Source organism: Anas acuta, chromosome 7, assembly GCF_963932015.1.
Source record: "Anas acuta chromosome 7, bAnaAcu1.1, whole genome shotgun sequence".
Taxonomy (NCBI): domain Eukaryota; kingdom Metazoa; phylum Chordata; class Aves; order Anseriformes; family Anatidae; genus Anas; species Anas acuta.
The window spans coordinates 31,022,832-31,040,878 of record NC_088985.1 but is presented as its reverse complement, the minus strand read 5'-3'; the positions used below and the strand labels follow the sequence as shown (position 1 = coordinate 31,040,878).

At 40.6% G+C, this 18,047-nt stretch overlaps 2 protein-coding genes across 2 annotated transcripts in view; one reads left to right on the top strand and one right to left on the bottom strand.

Annotated features, from left to right (window-relative positions):
• Positions 1-1,008: 1,008 nt before the first annotated feature.
• On the bottom strand, positions 1,009-15,990 carry LOC137859579 (pancreatic triacylglycerol lipase-like). Its single transcript, XM_068688814.1, has 13 exons — positions 15,915-15,990; positions 15,386-15,434; positions 14,691-14,845; positions 13,974-14,099; positions 11,702-11,836; positions 10,494-10,602; positions 8,692-8,811; positions 8,312-8,431; positions 6,861-6,979; positions 5,575-5,707; positions 4,300-4,411; positions 3,314-3,481; positions 1,009-1,268 (listed from the first exon to the last, which is right to left on the bottom strand). The coding sequence occupies exons 1-13, from the start codon at positions 15,933-15,935 to the stop codon at positions 1,205-1,207; spliced, it is 1,431 nt and encodes a 476-aa protein (XP_068544915.1). The 5' UTR covers positions 15,936-15,990; the 3' UTR covers positions 1,009-1,204.
• The window catches only part of GFRA1 (GDNF family receptor alpha 1), a 260,122-nt gene continuing 250,392 nt past the window's right edge, over positions 8,318-18,047 (top strand). The window contains exon 1 of the mRNA XM_068688820.1: positions 8,318-8,451. The gene's annotated coding sequence lies outside the window, so the exon portion shown is untranslated. The remainder of the gene's footprint in view (positions 8,452-18,047) is intronic.

Below are 18,047 nucleotides of genomic sequence, written 5' to 3'. Positions count from 1 at the left end.
AGGCACGTGGGAGAACAGGCCAACCCCCACCTCACTACAGCCTCCTTTGAGGTATCTGTAGAGAGCGATAAGGTCGCCCCTGAGCCTCCTCTTCTCCAGGCTGAACAAGCCCAGCTCCTTCAGCCGCTCCTCATAGGACTTGTTCTCCAGGCCCCTCACCAGCTTCGTCGCCCTTCTCTGGACCTGCTCGAGCACCTCCATGTCCTTCTTGTAGCGAGGGGCCCAAAACTGAACACAGTACTCGAGGTGCGGCCTCACCAGAGCTGAGTACAGGGGGACGATCACCTCCCTCGCCCTGCTGGTCACACTGCTTCTGATACAAGCCAGGATGCCGTTGGCCTTCTTGGCCACCAGAGCACACTGCTGGCTCATATTCAGCCGACTGTCCACCATCACTCCCAGGTCCTTCTCTGCCTGGCAGCTCTCCAACCACTCATCTCCCATCCTGTAGCTCTGCTTGGGGTTATTGCGCCCCAGGTGCAGGACCCGGCACTTGGCCTTGTTGAACTTCATGCAGTTGACCTCAGCCCATCGGTGCAGCCTATCCAGATCCTCCTGCAGAGCCTTCCTACCCTCGAGTAGATCGACACATGCAAATAGCTTGGTGTCATCTGCAAACTTACTGAGGGTGCACTCAATGCCCTCGTCCAGATCATTGATGAAGATGGCACTCATGGCACTGTCCACAAGCCATGTGCCAGATTCTGTTACCTGCCCCTTTTCTTTCCCTTAATTATTTTAAACTATTTTGAAACACACTGAAATCGGGGGATTTTTTTTTCCAGTGGGCATTGGCTCATTCACTTCTAAAGCTACTATAAAAATTCTGTATTTTGCAGGCTGCCTAAAGAGAGAGATCCACAGACTCAAAATCATACAACAACAAACCCACAACAAACCAAAGCAAAAACTCCACAAAACAAACCACATAAAACCCACACGACCACCCAGAAATAACAAAGCATGCATCTGCAGCCTCCCCATCCCTTACACATTAAAATTCCTTAATTATTATTACTTATTTTTATTTATTTTTAGCATGCTAGAGCAGAGAAGGTTTCTTCTTGCATGTCTGCATCTAAAAGGTACAATTCATTACTCAGTATGTAAAGCTTCCATTATAACTGCAGTGACTGAAGACTCCAGTCTTTCGTGCATGACCAGCTTTTATTGAGAGCAAGGCTTTGGGCATCCATAGGTGTTGTTAGCAAGCAGTAAGAGTTTGCAGAACTTCCTCCCTCACGGTCTCGGAACCACAGAAACGGAATCTGAAGGAAACAAAAATATGTGAATGTCTTGCGCTGTCAAGATTTACTGAGATTATACAAGTGGATTTGTTTTAATACATCAACCCGATTTGTCATTTGACACGCTGTGTTGAGTTTACGTGGCAGGGTTTTGGTAGCAGGGGGCTGCAGGGTTTGCCTCTGTGAGAAGAATCCAGAAGCTTCCCCATGTTAGGGAAGGGCCAGTTTCAGTGAGCTCCAAAGGGACACACCACTGGCCAGAGCCAAGCCATTGAGTGACACTGGTTGGGTCACTGGGAGAGCAGACTGAAGAAAGGGGAAACAACTGCTGTGCAGCAGCAGCTGGGAGAGTGAGAAGCAGCCCTGCAGCCCCCAGGTGAGTGCAGCAGGAGGGCAGGAGGTGCTCCAGGCATCAAGCAGCAGTTCCCCTGCAGCCCATGGAGAGGCCCCTGGTGGAGCAGGCTGTCCCCCTGCAGCCTATGGGTCCCACATGGAGCAGATCTCCATGCTGCAGCCCATGGAGGAGCCCCTGGTGGAGCAGGTGGATGTGGCCTGGAGGAGGCTGCGGCCCATGGAGAGCCCCCACAGAAGCAGACCCCGGGCCAGAGCTGCAGCCCGTGGAGAGGAGCCCATGCAGGAGCAGGGGTCTGGGGGGAGCTGCCACCCATGGGGGACCCGTGCTGGAGCAGTTCTTGAAGAGCTGCTGCCTGTGGGAAGCCCACGCAGGATCCATTCGGGAATCCCATGGGAGGGACCCCACGTGGAGCAGGGGCAGAGAGGGACCATCAGGAGCGGCAGAGGTGAAGTCTCAGGGACTGACCGCAGCCCCATTCCCTGTTCCCCTTTGCCACTCAGGGGGAAGAAGTGCTCTACCTTGTTAGTAATAGGTAATAAATTATATTAGTCCTGTCCTTATCTCAACCCTTGAGCCCTTCCCATTGTATTTTCTCCCCCTTTCCATTGAGGAGGGGGAGTCAGAGAGTGGCTGTGGTGACCTTCAGCTGCCCAGCTGGGTAAGACTACTACACGCACCCATGCTACCTGAAATGCATTTTTTTTTATTTTTACAGTTTGTGTGCTACCATCACTAGACAGATGACTCCGTGTGCAAGGCTATGAGTCTGCAGAAGAGCATGTGCACAATGAATACGCTTTGTCAGCATATGGTTTGGTGAACAGGAACTACGACTGGTCTAGTTCTGCTGAGAGGTAATGCTTTGGGGCTGTAATAATTTTCCTTTGCTTGAAACAGTTTCCATCTGCAGTGTTGTCTTTTAAGTGATTACATTTTAACAAGGAATTTGTATATGGGCGTGGAACATATACTGTACCCCCTCTTCTAGACATCCAGTCATAGGCTGTTATAATAACATAAATGACCAAGCAAATGAGGGGTTTTGTAAAATGTCCAATCAGATGGTTAAAATTGGATCAGTAAAACATACTTCTTTAATCTGAGCATCCACACTGTACCTCCACAAAGTCTACAGAAATCAGTTTTAGCCTATATCAATAGACTTTATATTTAGCCATTTAAGTACAGTTTCCAAGTACTAGTCTCTGGAATGGTAGGCCACTACTTTTGGTAGGCCACAATAATTATTGCCACTCTGTCTGGTCAAATGTGATCTCAGGGACCATCAATATCAACGGAAATCTTCTGCTGATTCCCACTGACAGTGAATCAGGCATCCTAATGCAACCTCAGACACAGCTAACCATTTCTTGCAGACAGCAAGTAGGAACTTGGCAAGAATGATGCTGATAATCCAGGCCAGTGCTAATCTTTTTCACCCAAAGGGTTAAGCAGGAAGTTTTCCCTTCTGAAGCCTGGAGATATTTTAAAATTTTCTTTGAAGTTATTTAAGCTAGAGAGTTGAAGTAGCAGTGAATGATATTATATATGAACTGTATCTTGAAAGGAAGGAAATTAAAAGTGTTCTTTAGATTCTATTTCTTTTAAAGCTTTAAACACCTTTTCTTGCGGAAACATTTTTGCCCTTAATATACTTTTGTCACTTACCCTCCCAAGTAAATTTCATGATTTTTACAGTGGGTATACTTACTGTTCTCCAGTTTCTCCAGACTGTACTGTGATAGCAGAGGCTCCTATTTTAGGGAAAGTTGGATTTAGCACATCGTTGTTCCAAAGAAATTTAACCTTTGTAACTGTTCTGATATTAACTTCTGTATCAATGAAAGCTGTGTAAGTGTTGTCTGGTTTGAGGGTTCCCCTGTGGAAAAAAAAAAAAAAAAAAAAAAAAAGTTTTATGGATGCAAGGCTGGCTGGCATTTAGTATTAATTACTAGTCCCATCAACTGATTGTCTATGGTGGCAAGTCAATAGAAAATTAGTAGTATGTCAGTATAGTGGAAAGTTAGTGGCATGTCAGTCCGTTTTCCAATATAATTCACCCAAATCAGTGTTTGTCAGAAGTAACAAAGGCAGATAGGCTTGATGTGGTTCAGTCATTACACACTGTGAAGACTCAGTGGACAATCCATATGGAGAAGGTAGAGCTGCTCCCTGTTTCTTATGTAGGCAGGGTTTATATCATGTTTTACACATTAAAAAAATAATCTTATTTAATGTTAATTGATTTATTTGATACAGAAGTTGGATTTGTTTGGGATGGCCAAAAGGATTATCCACGAGCTGCTCTGACTGGCTCTCTACCAGAGGTTTTCAAACTTACAGCAGTGTGACTGAGTAAAATGTGCATCATCACTCTTGGGTTACCGTAGTTCATAATCTGCCTACTAATTTCATGTTGCATCAACAGAGTGAGCTGTAACTGGCAGCAGTTTGAGACTGCACCAAATCCTAATGTTTTAAATTTCTAAGAATTTAAAATTCTGCATTGTAGACTTTTCCCCTCTAAAGTAAATCCAGAATGAGTGAATTGTCTCTGCATTTACATCAAGAAGCTGTACCTGGGAGTAGCGTTTACTCTGCAAAACTGGACTAACTTAAACAGAAATATTATTAGAAATATGAATGAATTATGCATTCTAGAAGAGAAGTTTCTTTCCTTTTGAATATTGAACTCACTTGATAATCTGATGCTGCCTTGTGTTCCCATCACTCCCATACAGGGCAATATTTGCATATCCTGTTACTTTTTTGCTTCCAGAGAGTGTCGCGGTTACTTTGTACCTCCAAACTACATAGAAGAAATACAATAAGTTAGATCGTACCCAGAGACAAACAATTTCCAAAATATCGTGGTTTTGTTTTTCCATCTTTTTCATATATATATTTTTTTTATTTTCTTTGTAATATAGCTGAAAGCAAAAAATAAAAATAAAAACTAAAAAATTATCACTGCCTTGCACTTTTAGCTCAAGGCTACATCCCAGGCTGCCTGGATTGGACAAAGTCAATCCAATGCTGTCATGCAGGACTCTTGGTGCTCACCATTTTTCATTGGGTTATAACCGTGCAGCACAAACAAAACACCGGTGAATCAGATCTGTTGTTATGTCTTAATGAGATCAACAGGAGAAATGGGTAGATATTTTTACTGCTTTCTGAAAGCAACTGACAAACAGCTCGTAACACAACAAACACATCATAGACCTGAGCATTTTGACCACAAATGGTTTTACCTACAGTGAAGCTGGAAAGAGGGAAGTACTGGGAAAAATACTGACCCATACCGAGTATAAGCAGTATAAAAGGAGTGTAAAAAAATATCCAATGTGATCATTTCTATGAGTAGGAAATTTCCCTTAGCATGCAATTAGACAAAGCACTTCTTCTTCCTCCGATTCTTGCTTACAAACACCAAGGGAGAACTGTCTTTTGAAAGTTGACATTTAGGATAGTTTATAACTTAGGTTGTAAAGGAAATTATCTAATCCATCAATTTCTCAAAGCAAGATCAGCTTTGATCAGGTTGCTCATTGCCTTTGCCAAGTAGAATTTTGACTATCTCCAGAGTTGGAGATTCCACAGCTTCTCCAGGCCTCTCTTTCTGCCTTTAACCACTGCCATGGTGACAGACACGTTTATAACATTTAGTAAGAATTTCCCTTGTTATAACTGCTGTGCTTTGCCTATCATCCCTTCTCCATGCACCTTGCAGTGTAGCCCACTGAACACCTCCATGACTTCCAGTTGGCTATATAGTCCAACGTCCTTCTTGTACTGGAGGGCACAAAGCTGGGCATTAGTATTGGAGCAGAAGAGGAAAAGGCACAAGGGCTGAAGAGCCATTTGCACTGCTATGAGGTCTATTCATCTGTTTAAATAAACCATAAAATGGGGGGAAAAAGTTTTACAACAAGTAGGGAGTAGGTAATGACTGAAGCAATCAAAACTCACGAGCAAAATCCTTGGCATCTGCAGTATTCAGGTACAGTTTCACAAAACTGTAATCTTTATATCTGTCTTTGAATTTATCTGCATAGTGACCCATATTTGGGCATCCCCCTGCTGGGCATGGGAAACAGTTTTCCTGGTGAAAATAAATATATCTGTTAATAAAATTATCCAGACAGCCAAGAAAAAAAAAACAAAAAACAAAAAACTGATTATTAACTGGTCATGAATCACAGCAACGAGTTTTAAGTAACTCTTTCTGTAACTACAGAAAAATCATATAAGCTAGCCAGAGTTCTGCAAGACTGATTTTTCAGGGCTCCATGTTTTTTCTCATGCCATCTTGCTCTCTGAAGCTGCGTAAGTGAAATCCTTGAGTAGTCTTGAACTGGAGCAGGGAGAAGGAGGAGTAGATTTCTTTCCCAGCAATTTGTGAGAAAGAGTGATGTCTCCTTATACCTTCAGGTTGGGTCAAGAAAGTCTTTGTGTTGAAAACAAAGCTAATTTTTGTCTTTTTGTCGCCAGGGTAAAAAACTGCTTTTTACCCTGGCGACAAAGCATGTAGTTGCCTTCTGCCAGAGTGATCTGAGAAGCCTGTATCACCTGGTCAGAATGCATAAAGATCAATTTTATACCTTTTATACTTGCTCCTTGCTCTGTTTCCGTCTGTCTGTGCTGCCTGTGAGATATGATGAGCCTGTTGCCTCCCTGCTACAATTAGGCTGTAGTTCATTATCTCCCAGTCCGAGACAGGGAAGGGTTTCCTGCCATTGGTCTGTAAACCATTGTCCTTTGTCCTTGAGGCTGTCTTAATTCACCAAAGTATTTTGGCCATGGACTGACCCCATCAGACCTTTACGTATTATTTTACTTCTTATTGTTCTGAAAAAAATGTTTAAACTACATTTGAAAGATCATCTGCTACAGTACGGGATTCTCCTTGCTGCTGTTTGACAAATACCTCTGGTGATTACTGGGACAGGCTCTCCTGCTTGCCTAATCCCCATTTGACACTGCAGGGTAGGTCTGGGGAAGCCCTGCCAGCTCCAGTAGTACCTTAAGTCTGTCACAGCAGCAAAGTACCAGGCATATCACTGTTTTGCTGTTACCTTTTCCTACTTTGACCCCATTCATGAGCTATAACATTGTCAGATGTCTGTCACTTCTCTTACATGTGCAGCCATTAGAGTGCAAGTTAGCAAAAATAAATTGAATTTCAAATGTCACATGTATTGATAAGAGTCATTGCGTTTGAAATGCTCCATCCTGAGGCTCTGAAAAATACTCACTGTTTGAAAAGAATCATATGAAGTACAAGAATAACCCAGAAATCCATCAGGGTAGATAATACTGTCCGAGTAATACTTGTAACTCCGCAAATGGTTACAAGCCACAAAGTCACGAGTTCCTGTGAAAAAAAAAAAAAAAAAAAAGCTTTTTGATAAGATAGATCTTTTGGTTTTTGATAGATCTTTTTGGTAAACAAACAGGAAAAGATAGCAACACAGTACTTGTCATGACAACAGAATGTATTGTTCTCACTCAGAAGCCTCCCCACTACTCTTGGAGTGGTGAACATGAGGTTTGAACCTTGCTTTTGCAATGAATTGATGCTCTGAGGAATGTCATTGACTCAACAGGTGTAAAACATGAACTTGAAATGCTTTGTGGAGACGAACTGTGCAGCCCAGCCCACCCCTAGTCCTCCCCTCCAAAATGCTTTTTCAAGTAATCTCACCGAGTTTCGCAATAGAAAGGAGAGCTGCACCAAGCAGTCTTTTGTAGGCAATAGTTGCATTACCATAACAAAAGAAAACTGAATGCCAAGTATTCGATTTGAACTGGGCAATGCTGATTTATTCCAGATGAAGACTTCAAAACAAAATTATTGTTATTTGGAGAGTGTTTAAGGAAGGGAGACTCTTAAAATTAAAATAATGAATATATTATTTTCCTTTATATTTCATTACCTTTCCTGTCTTTAGATTAAAAAGAAGATGGTATACAACAGTTATTTCTTTGTGCTTTAATTCCCCATTATTGATAATAAATTTACTTGGGAGTGAGGGGGAGTAGTGCTTCCAGCTGCATTGATTAAAACCTAGATAAAAAGGCTGGTTATCACATATAAATTAATGGATTCCCAGACTATAAGGTGCTTGCAGTAGTGTAAGAAAGAGCTCAAATTGTATACCGAAGTCTTTAGAGGAGAAAACTTTTTTTCTAATGTTCTGTTACATGCAATGTAAGTTTATAATATTATATAGATGTTTAAAAAATAGAGCTTTTATTGAAGCTATGCAAAACAGCAAAGAAAAAATTATTGAGCAGCCTCTTGCCAATCTTTTTTTAGCTGACTGAAAAATAGACAAATTATATTGCTTCAATGCTACCCAAAGTTGTGATAGGTAGCTTTCAGAAGACTTGCAGCTGAGGATCCCATAACAGATGTAGATGTGAGTATCATTGCCCTACTCCACCAAAGTTAAATGTGTCATTATAGACCCTTCAAAGATTTCAGCACAGCTTAAGTAATATTTGTTTCTGCTGTTAGGTACTTTAGAGAAGGTTTCCAGACCAAAGCCTTTGTCTTGTTTCCTTTTTGATTCATATATGGAAATAATTACTGGAAAGTGTTCTGTTTGAGCATGCTAACAGTTTCACTGCCCTCTGTAGCTGCCATTGCACTAAAAGCTAACACAAAACACCTGAATGAAGTGTCATTCATTACCATACTTACCTTCCCAGATGCCATCAAGGTCTACAATCTGTGAAACAGGATTCTTCCCACATCCTGGCATTTCTTCTCCTCCATTTGGATAAAAATCAATATGTCCTATTGCTGGGCCTATTCCAAAACCTGAAGCATTTAAAGCAAGGGTAAGTACGTTTTAAATTCATGTCATCTCATATCTATAGCTGTTGGCTTGAGTTTTATCAGTGGTATTTGAGGATATGTCTCTGGTCTCAGTGACTAGAATTGTGTGTGTGTGTGTGTGTGTGTTTTTTAATGTGTCTAAGCACCATCCAGCGCACTTGAGTCTTGATGAATAATTAGGACACTCAAGTGCCACACAGCACAAATAATTAGGTACCAATACAGTAAAGCTGAACACTCACCTAAGTAGGGGATTGTAGGAGCTGAATCCGTGTGGATAACATCAACAAAATCTGCATCAGTTTTATCCAGTCTGACTTCAATTGGAGTGTCTTGAAAATAAGGTTGAGCAGGATCCAGTCCTGAAAGAAAAAGGTTAGTGTCATGTACAGTTGAAGACATCTAGATGTGTCATTTTATATAACAGTATGATTGTTTATAATTAATGCCCCATGTATCACTGTCTATGCCTCCTTATATCTAAGTAGCATACGCATTAAGAAAATGATGATATGTGCACTCTCTTACCAAATGGCTTAGTGTTGAATCCTAGGTAGGAGAGAAGGTAACTTGTGAGAAATCTGTTGAATTTTGGTGATTTATTTCAATAATGGAACCCAGCACTTGGAGGCTGGTTATTATTTTGAGGGAAGTTAGTGTTGCTCAAATCAAGGTTGCTGTGTCCACATCCCATATTGCTCATCTGTGTGGTTTCTCGAGTACCTTGTCTGAGTGTGCTCAGACAGGAATTGATACTGAAAGCACTATTGCCATGTGCTTGGAATTGTTGAAACCTACATGCCTACTTCTGGCTCCAGTCAGATTTTGGAAAGGCATCTAGTTTTGAAGTTATGACCTTTGCTTTCAATTCTAGAAGAAAATACTATTGAATTTGCCTCTCAAATTGCTGCAGCAATTCTGGGAACCTGCATACTCCTGCACATTACAAAATATTATGATCTTATACTTGCATCTCTTGTTTTCCTTGGGTAGAAACTTTTGCTTTTACTTTTAGACTGAATTTTCTAGACTATTAGTCCAAGATTCACTGTGTCTGAAATCCCTGAGGAAATGTAACAACAGAAAAGGGCTGGGTTAAAAACTTGTTAATACAATGCTGTGGAAAAGGTAAATCTTTATATGACACTTGCCAAGGCAGGTGGGTAGTTACCCAGGGCTGTGGCTCACCAGAGATTTAAAGTATATTTTCTAGAGAGGAGGGAAGAGTTGTCAAGTTAGTTGGAAAATGCAGCGAATGAGATATTCTTTCAGTGACGAGAAACAGGCTCTGTGGAACGTGAGTGTACAGGCATTAACGATGCTGAGCTTTCTTTAGATGAAGAGAGAACCTCTACCACAAGAGGAGGCAGGTGGAGGAATTGGTAGAAACTGTGCTGCTACATACTGAAAAAAGACTAACCCATAGGGCTGCTGGAAGGTAGAAATCCAGTGCGTTATATATAGCAACATCTACTGTCACCCAAACCATAGCATTCAGGGCATCCCTAGACAGACAGAACAACAACAACAAAAAAAAAAAAAAAAAAAAAAGGCACAAGCACAGCAGCTGAAGCTGGTTCTGGGTGTACATTCATCACTGTGAGCTCATTTCTAGCAGTGACAGTAGGAAGCTGTTGTGTTACAGCATAGCTCCAGTGCTGCTGCAGAGTGGAGCAAGCTGTGGGCACGCTGCAGTGACACTGCTGGACAGAGGCTCCAGAAAGCAAGCTCTGCAGAGATGCATTGATGTGCATCAGGAAGTCAACTGATGTTATTGCAGGGGGCATTCTGGCTCTGTGAGCTGCAGGGAGCCTTCCCATTGCTGTGTAAACATACGCACACAAGATAATTGTCATGCTGACTGCCCCCCAGGCATGCCAGGGTGCAGCTCCAGCCTGAGACAAGATAAATTATATATTGCCCAAATTACTCTTAACTAAACTATGTTCCCCAGTCAGATAAGATTGAAGGAAAAATGAACACCGGTGTTCTGTTAAGCAGTGGTATTTCCCGTATGAGCTGTGACTTAGATTCCCTGCCTTACCAGTTATTCTTCCAATACCAGACCTCCTCTTGCCAGCCTCCCCTGCCACATGTGCTCCCAGGCTGTGGCCAATTATGTGAACTTGGGCTGGAGAGTATCCATATTGATCCTGAGAAAACACCAATTAAAAATAATACCTTACTACTTCCATTTTCTATTAACAATAGGAAAAAGTAAAGAGGGGTCAAAAGCCAACTCTTAAATTGACTGTGGAGTCAGGGCCTAATCTGCAAGGGATTCCTATAGGCTCTCAGCATTTTTTGTCAGTTTAGGTGCTTATATCCAAAACATATATATTTTTTTTTCAAAGCTCCTTATTCAGCTACTGCCCTCATTTGGATGCTCTTACAACTCTAGATAGCTCTGTCACTGAGTCTTGAGAGACTCGACATCCTTTTTACATCCTAGACTACTGAAGACTCACAGGAACTTATCTGGCTTGCAGGGTTCAACCAGGGTTAGTTACATCTGGCAGGCCAGGCACCATGTGTAGCTGGAAGATGATGCAAGAGAAGAGATGCCTTCAACCTTGTAGACAGTAATTCAGTTGCTGGAATGCAGATGTTGAGTGTAAGCACTAGGTTCAAGCCCTGCAAGCCCAGGCACACTGCCTTGTCAAGTAATTCAGAGTTCTTTTAAGGAGAATGCATGTTGAAAGTACTTAGATGAAAAGAAGGCTTCAAACCAAGCATTCCCACATAAAGTTTACTAAGAAAGGGGACATGTGGCACCTCCTGGAGATGTAGGCACTGTGTGATGGCTTTCCCTGGAGGCAGCTGGGCAGGTCCCAGGCATTTCTGGTCACCTGAGGGCAGTTGCTCTCCAGTTGTTGTTTGTTTTTCAGTCATGCTTAAGAGCTACTTTATGCATTTTTGTCCCCATGGAAAGGCAGTTTGCTGTGTCCATTATTTCTGCATATTTAAAACTATTAAGCTCTCTACATCCGTTAATGCCTATGGGACAACTATTCAGCTGTAGCATGGGGATGTCTTCAAGATCTTCATACCTGTAAGTTTACTAAGCTTGCTGTTATCACACAGTTCTGTCTAAAAACTAAATCTGTTTCCAGCAGAATTTCTAAAATAATCACTGAGCAGAAGAAAATGCTTTTAGTGATGACATTCACATTCATGAAAGTTCCTGAATCACTTTTTTTTTTTTTCCAAATCAGCATTATAACTGTAGCCATGTAAAGGTGAAATTCTTACCATAAGCACATTTACAAAATAAGCTATTTCAGCTCCTACAACACGGATGTTGTTTGATGCCTGGGTGTACTGACATTTTGAGCCTTTGCTCCAGTCTACGCAGATGCAGTTCACATCTTCCACTGTAAGCAACCTCTGTTTTGTAAAACAAAAGCAAAAAACACACAGTTCAACAGTATATACAACCTGGAATGGATTCACAATGCTTATTACAGCCAAACTAATAAATGCTGCATTAATTTGTTTGAGAACATTCCAAGAACCAAAACCTTAGTGTATATCTGTGGCCATGTCTGGACACAGTATTGTGTGAGCATGCACGTGCCTGGAATGGGGTGGTCTGCTGCAGTAATGGCCACTCCATCGTTTTAAATACCCACAGCAGTATTTTGTGCAGAGGGTAAAACAGTACAAGTCCTGACACTTAATTTCAATCAGACTTTGTATGTAACACTAAAGTGCTCTACACGTGTACCGGTGTACTTAATTTATTTAGAGGTACTACTTTAATTTGAATTCAGGTAGAATTTTGCATTACTAAAATCAGTGTTTTCCTGAGGCAGATTCATAAAGAAAAGTGTGCATTCTAATAAGAGGTTGCATAAGTTGCTGCTGTCACTGAATATTCATTTTGGCTTTATTTTGGAAGGTACTTATATGGGCAGATACTTCATTGTCTGCCACAGAATCTGAAGCTTTGCTTTTCTCCTCTGAGCTGGATTGTTTGGTGTAGCAGATTTAGTATATTTACTCTCCTTTGCACCATGTTCAGAAGCATACAAATCAAGGTACAACTAGCAAATAACAGAAAAAAAGCAACAGCAGTCTGTGACTATATTAGAAATGGTAAAACATAAATGTGCAGATAAGTAATAGCTCTATTGAGAAGGATAGGTAACAGATACACATACTAGAGTTGATATATTCACAATCCTTGATCTACTCTTTACTAAAAAGATTCATTGAGATTTACCTCTATTATTTTTATTTTTATTTTTAAATCAGTTGGAGTATTGTGATAAAAGCATAGACTACCAGAGTAGAGAAAGAATTTATAAATTTATCTCACGTTTCAAAGTCCTAATGAAAATTATCCAAAAAGATTTGAGGGACTAGTTGGTGTTTTTAAAATGTGAGCTGTCCTATTGATTGAGAGGTTCTAGGGGAAAAAAAAACACTAAGAGTGGAAAATGAGAGACTGAGAGTTATAGAAGATCAAACTCCTTCTGATACTTTGGACAAATTAACTAATAAATTCAACAGTCATTCCCAGACGTTCACAAAGTATTAATCAACTTAGATATGTTTCATCTAGAAAACCTGTCAAATATAATTTCTTTTGAGCTGCTAACAAAGAAAAACAGGTAATGCAGATGCAGTAAGTCTGAAATACTTTGATTTTAGTGGACTTTATTTCTCATAGTGTTCTCTTACATAAAATAGGAATATATATAATTTCCACAGAATTGGAGTGGTGTGAATACCTAGCTGAAAAACCTTATCCAAATAGTGTCATATGCCATCAACTGGTATTTTGCTCTGTGTGCTCTATGACTAGTAGCTTTCATTAGCAGCTGCAATAGAAAGCAACATTTAGAGGTTTTAAGAAGAACACAAGCTGGAATTGCAACTGCGTTAGCCCTGTGTTAACAGGGTTAAGAAATAGCTTGAGAAAGTGGGGAATCAGTGCAAAAATCAATAGAGTACAAATAGTGCTTTGTACTTCATTTGGTGCTCATAGCAAGTCCTAGATTGAGGGCTTGGTTCACAATGATTCCCTTGAGGTTCCTTCTGGCTGCACACTTGTACAGCCCTACTGCTCCTGTTAGTGGCCAGTCCATGCCTTTGTGATGGACTTTCCACATCTGCAAACCTTCTCTCTTGTCTGGAGAAATATGAAGCAATAGTTATGAGTCTATTCTGGAGTTATTTCTGGAATCTCCTTCTTTCCTAAGCAACATCTTGCTCCAGGGTTTGTGTTGGTTTTAACCAAGAAAAAAGACACTTATTGAACCAAATCTCACTGTCACTCACTTCAGTAAAGTGAAGGATTTCATGCATTTTACCTAATGTTTTTCCTCAAGGTGCAGAGCTGCAAGTCTAAGTTGCTGACAGTTTGAAAAAACATGGCCTTTGTTTTAACCCTTCTTATTGCTACAACTAGTTCTAAAGAAAATTATTAGAAATAGAGAAAGCAGACGATTTATAGGAATGTATTATTAAACACAATCTAAGGAACTTCCCAGGGACAGGATTTCCATGCAGTACATACCTTGCACATGTCTGACAGCCAGGCTTCTTCTCCGTTATCTATAAATCCATGTACAATAAATCTTGTCATCCTGTTTGTTTTAAAATTTGAGTGCCCAATTGTTGCGGAGTCAACTGCAGAGATTGCCTGTTGTAGATATTACATGAATAAGGTTCTAAATCTCTTTTATGTAAAAATAAAATAAAATAAAAACATATCAAAACTTTGAGGAGCTAAACTGTGTTCCTCTGTATAGGTGTTTAAAAGTTTAGTGAACCCTTGCAGATGAGCTTAACTTTACATGACTATGGCTTAAGGTCTGTATCTCCTCTCAGAGCAAGCTCTGACACATATCTCAGAGCAGCCAAAACTTTCTTTCAAGTATGTTTTCATCTTATCTGTGGAGAAAAAAATAATAAATCACCCAACATTAAAAAATGGATTGTTTTGCAGTACTTTTCAGTGGGCATATAGAAAATATGAGGGTGTGCAGCTCTGTAAGGGTTGGTAGGGCTATATTGCTGTAGGAAAAAAAATAAATAAAAAAGGAGAGAGAAAATTTTGCCCCAGAGAGCTTGCCAAGCAGCTGGAAGAGGTTCCCTCTTAGAGGGGAAAAAAAAAGGCAATTCCTAACACTTTTCAGGAACACTGTTAGTTGAACTCTGTGTTTGTTTACTCCTTTTTTTTTTTTTTTTTTTTCATGTAATTTACCAACATTTAAAGCACAACAGTTCTTACCTGATAGTTATTAGGGTTTTCTCTTGTGTACAGGAGGAACTGGGTATCTATCTTATTTGGATCCCAGGGTAATTTACGGATTGGTCTCTCCACAGTCCCAGACCATGGTACATCATCCGTGAAACATCCCAGCCTTTCATAGCAAACTTCTGCTCCTGTAACATGTAGATCAAATCGTGAATTTCTGAATGAGTATGGAAGAGCAGACTGATCATAATATACAGCCACTTTTCTCTAGAGGTCTCTCAGTCTGTTGAAAATCCTACAGATTACGTAAAGCAAAGGTCAGCAGATGTCCTGTCTTAGCTCTCAAAAGCCATAGTTTACCCCAAGGAAAGAAGTCACCCTGTTGCTCACATAAAAAGTATTAAGTGGGATTCTTCTGGGGGCATCCTGTACCATACCTTGGGTATCTTTCCTCAGCTGCATTTTGCCTAATGCAAAGACATCTGATGAGTTTCTCCTAACACCAAACCAAGCTAATGCAAATAATCAGCAGTAACTGGAGACTGTGCTGAGCAGCTAACTACATGAGAAATCTTACAAACCAGTGACTTCCGCCGAATATAAAGCTGTGCACCCACTGAACTGCTTTGCTTTTTTCCCCACTGACACCACTAAAGAAGAGTACAACAAATAATTTCTTAGCAATGTAGCTCGGTAGAGAAAGGAAGGGCAATAGCTTATATACTTACCTTTGGCTGTGTTGAGCAGGAGTAACGCAAATATCCCGATTCCAAACATCTAGAACAGTAGAAAAAGAAGCAGCTAGGATTTGCTACCTGGCTTGATTAGCACACCTATCTAGTTTACTGGTGCTGATTTTTCTCACGGTGAAAGTAGCCCTGGTCTGTCTTTTCTGTAGCCTGTACCTCTGACCGCCACATATGTGAGTCAGCATTGCCTGGCTCCAGCTGAGATCATGGTGCTGCAAAATCTACTAAAAATCTGCTTTAAAAAATAAAATAAAAAACTTACTAACAAAATTACTGAAATTCTACTAAAAAAATCTACTGCAAGATCTACTAAAGACATGACTGAAGTTCAGAATGATTTTTGTTCTGTTAGGGTTACCCTGCTAGTAGGATGCATACCAGCTACTTTAGAACCAGCATAAGGACACCCGTATGTGCTACTATTCCCCTCCATACTGTCGTGTATTAGGAAGCCATTTACCTGACATGGTAAAAGCCACCCGCCTTGCCCCAGACCTGAGCTACTTACGGTGCAGCCTTGAAACTCCATGGACAGAGCGAACTTTGCATGTACTTTATAGTTTGCCTTATCCTTGGAAATGTTCCTGGAAAGATAGGGAAAATTTGTTTATTTCAGATTATAGTTTATAGTTAAGCTGTAAAATGGCTTTAATAACTGTTTTCTCTGTGAAGTCCAAAACTGTTGGACATTGATCCCTTGAATTGGTGTGCTGGAGTCCAGAATAGGGTTGGAACTCCAGAAGTAGCATAATTCCCAAGCAACAATTCATTAGGAATAGCACATTAGAAAGAAATATGTGGGTATAGGGGGCAGTTCATTTAAGGGCTTGTCTTAACTGGGAAGGCTCTTGTTTTTAGTGTTGTGTAGGTGGCATTTAGGGGTCTGCTAGGTGGTTACTCTAAGTGATGAGCTGAGAGCAAACATGCCTGAAAGGTATACCAATTACACATGGAATTGCCCCAGATGTTGGGACGTGGCTGCTTTGTGTTTTGTAGCAGTATTACAGAGTTCACCAGCTCATTCTCCTAAAGACATCAGCTAAAAGGTGAAAGAAAATCTGTGCAAATGAACGAGGCCAGGCCTGGGAACCCCTTGGTCCTATTCTTCCATAGGAGAAGGACATAAGCAGACTCAAGGAAAAAAAAAAATGATACCTCAGTTAACTTTTCACCTAGAAAGCTTTGTCACTTTTTTTTTTTTTTGACATTCCCTAATCTTCACCTCTGGGAATGACCAAATGGATACCAGCTGCATGTGTGGGTATCACACTACTATCATCCCTGCTAGCGGGCTTTATTTCTTTAAATAATAACAAAGTTTTATTTTTTTTTCCTAAAACATCACTTTTGATACTGACGTAGAGCACAGTGCTTCCATCCTTAGCTGAAGTAGCAATTTAGTTTGTATGTTCCTATCAGTGAGTGATATGGGAGAATCAGCAAATGCCCTGCAGCACGATAAGTTTTGCTAAATACTTGTCCAGAGTGAGGTGGGAACTGTCTTTCCCATTTAACTTAAGAGCCGGTGGAAAAGATTTGAGTTAGGTTTTTATCATAATTACTCAGCTTCTCTTTGTCAACACCGTAATAAAACACGACAAACCGAATAACTACGCGAATCTGTAGTCCGTGGGCAGCTGGGTTTCAGGTGCTTGCTTTTCCTTTAGTTAGAGGATGTGGGGATGGGATGCATGGCTTGAGTTGCTCTCTGTGCCTGGAGGAGCTGCTTTGGCCCTTGAGGCTTCCCAATTCAGGGACTGTTGGAAAAAAGATGCCTTTTGAGAAAGGAAGTGTCAAATAAGGACTCTGCTATGTTTTAGAATGAAAGGGATTGCTGTCTGAAGTAGGAAGAGGGCCTGAAGGAGACCCATGAGAGGAATGGATTTCACATGCTACAGGAAGGCCCCAGCATGCTTCTGGAATGTGCTGTTGGGCTTCCTGGCATTGTTCACGCTTCCTTTGCCACCTGTAAGGTCCCTGAGTGACTTGTAGTGTTGGTGGCTGAACCTCAGCCTTGCGTTTAATTGTGCTTTCATAATTTCCCACAGGCTTGGTTAGTGTTTAGTCAATACTATACTGGCTGATGTCTTGTTGTGTTTTAATGACATCATCATAAATGCTCTCAATGTTATACTTCTACTGATATTTCTTGGAAGTTTATCTACTGAAATGCTTCTACATCGTTTCTCAAACATGGGGAAATGGGAAAGAATGAATGGAAAGAAAACTAGTAAAAAAAACTAGTTTTAGAAAACTAGTTATCTAGTTTAGAATACTAGTTAGTAAAACTTAGTTTTACTAAGTAAAACTAAGTTAGTAAACTAAACTAGTAACTAAGTTAGTAAAACTTAGTTTTACTAACTGAGAGTTTGGGTTTTGTGCTTGGGAAAGTACATACTGCCTTGGTCTCTTAAAACTACAGGTGGCTCATTCATGCTATGCTTTGCAGAGCAGTAGTGTTCACTTTAATGTGAAATAGTTGGTGCCAGCTTCTGCAAAGCCTGGAGTTATTCAAATTCCCTATGGAATGATTATAAACACTTCTTAGGACTTGTTGTTTTCTAGCAAAAAAACGGTGTAATCAAAGTTACCATGCTAAATATAAAAATATCTGGAAGAAATTATATATTCTCTCTGTATT

Excerpts from the sequence above, each read along its gene's own strand:
- LOC137859579 (XM_068688814.1), bottom strand. The coding sequence starts at position 15,935 with ATGGAGTTTCAAGGCTGCACC. Across the intron at positions 14,100-14,690 it reads AAAACCCTAATAACTATCAG|GCAATCTCTGCAGTTGACTC; the intron begins GTAAGAACTGTT and ends TATCTACAACAG. Across the intron at positions 6,980-8,311 it reads CCTTGATGGCATCTGGGAAG|GAACTCGTGACTTTGTGGCT; the intron begins GTAAGTATGGTA and ends TTTTTTTCACAG.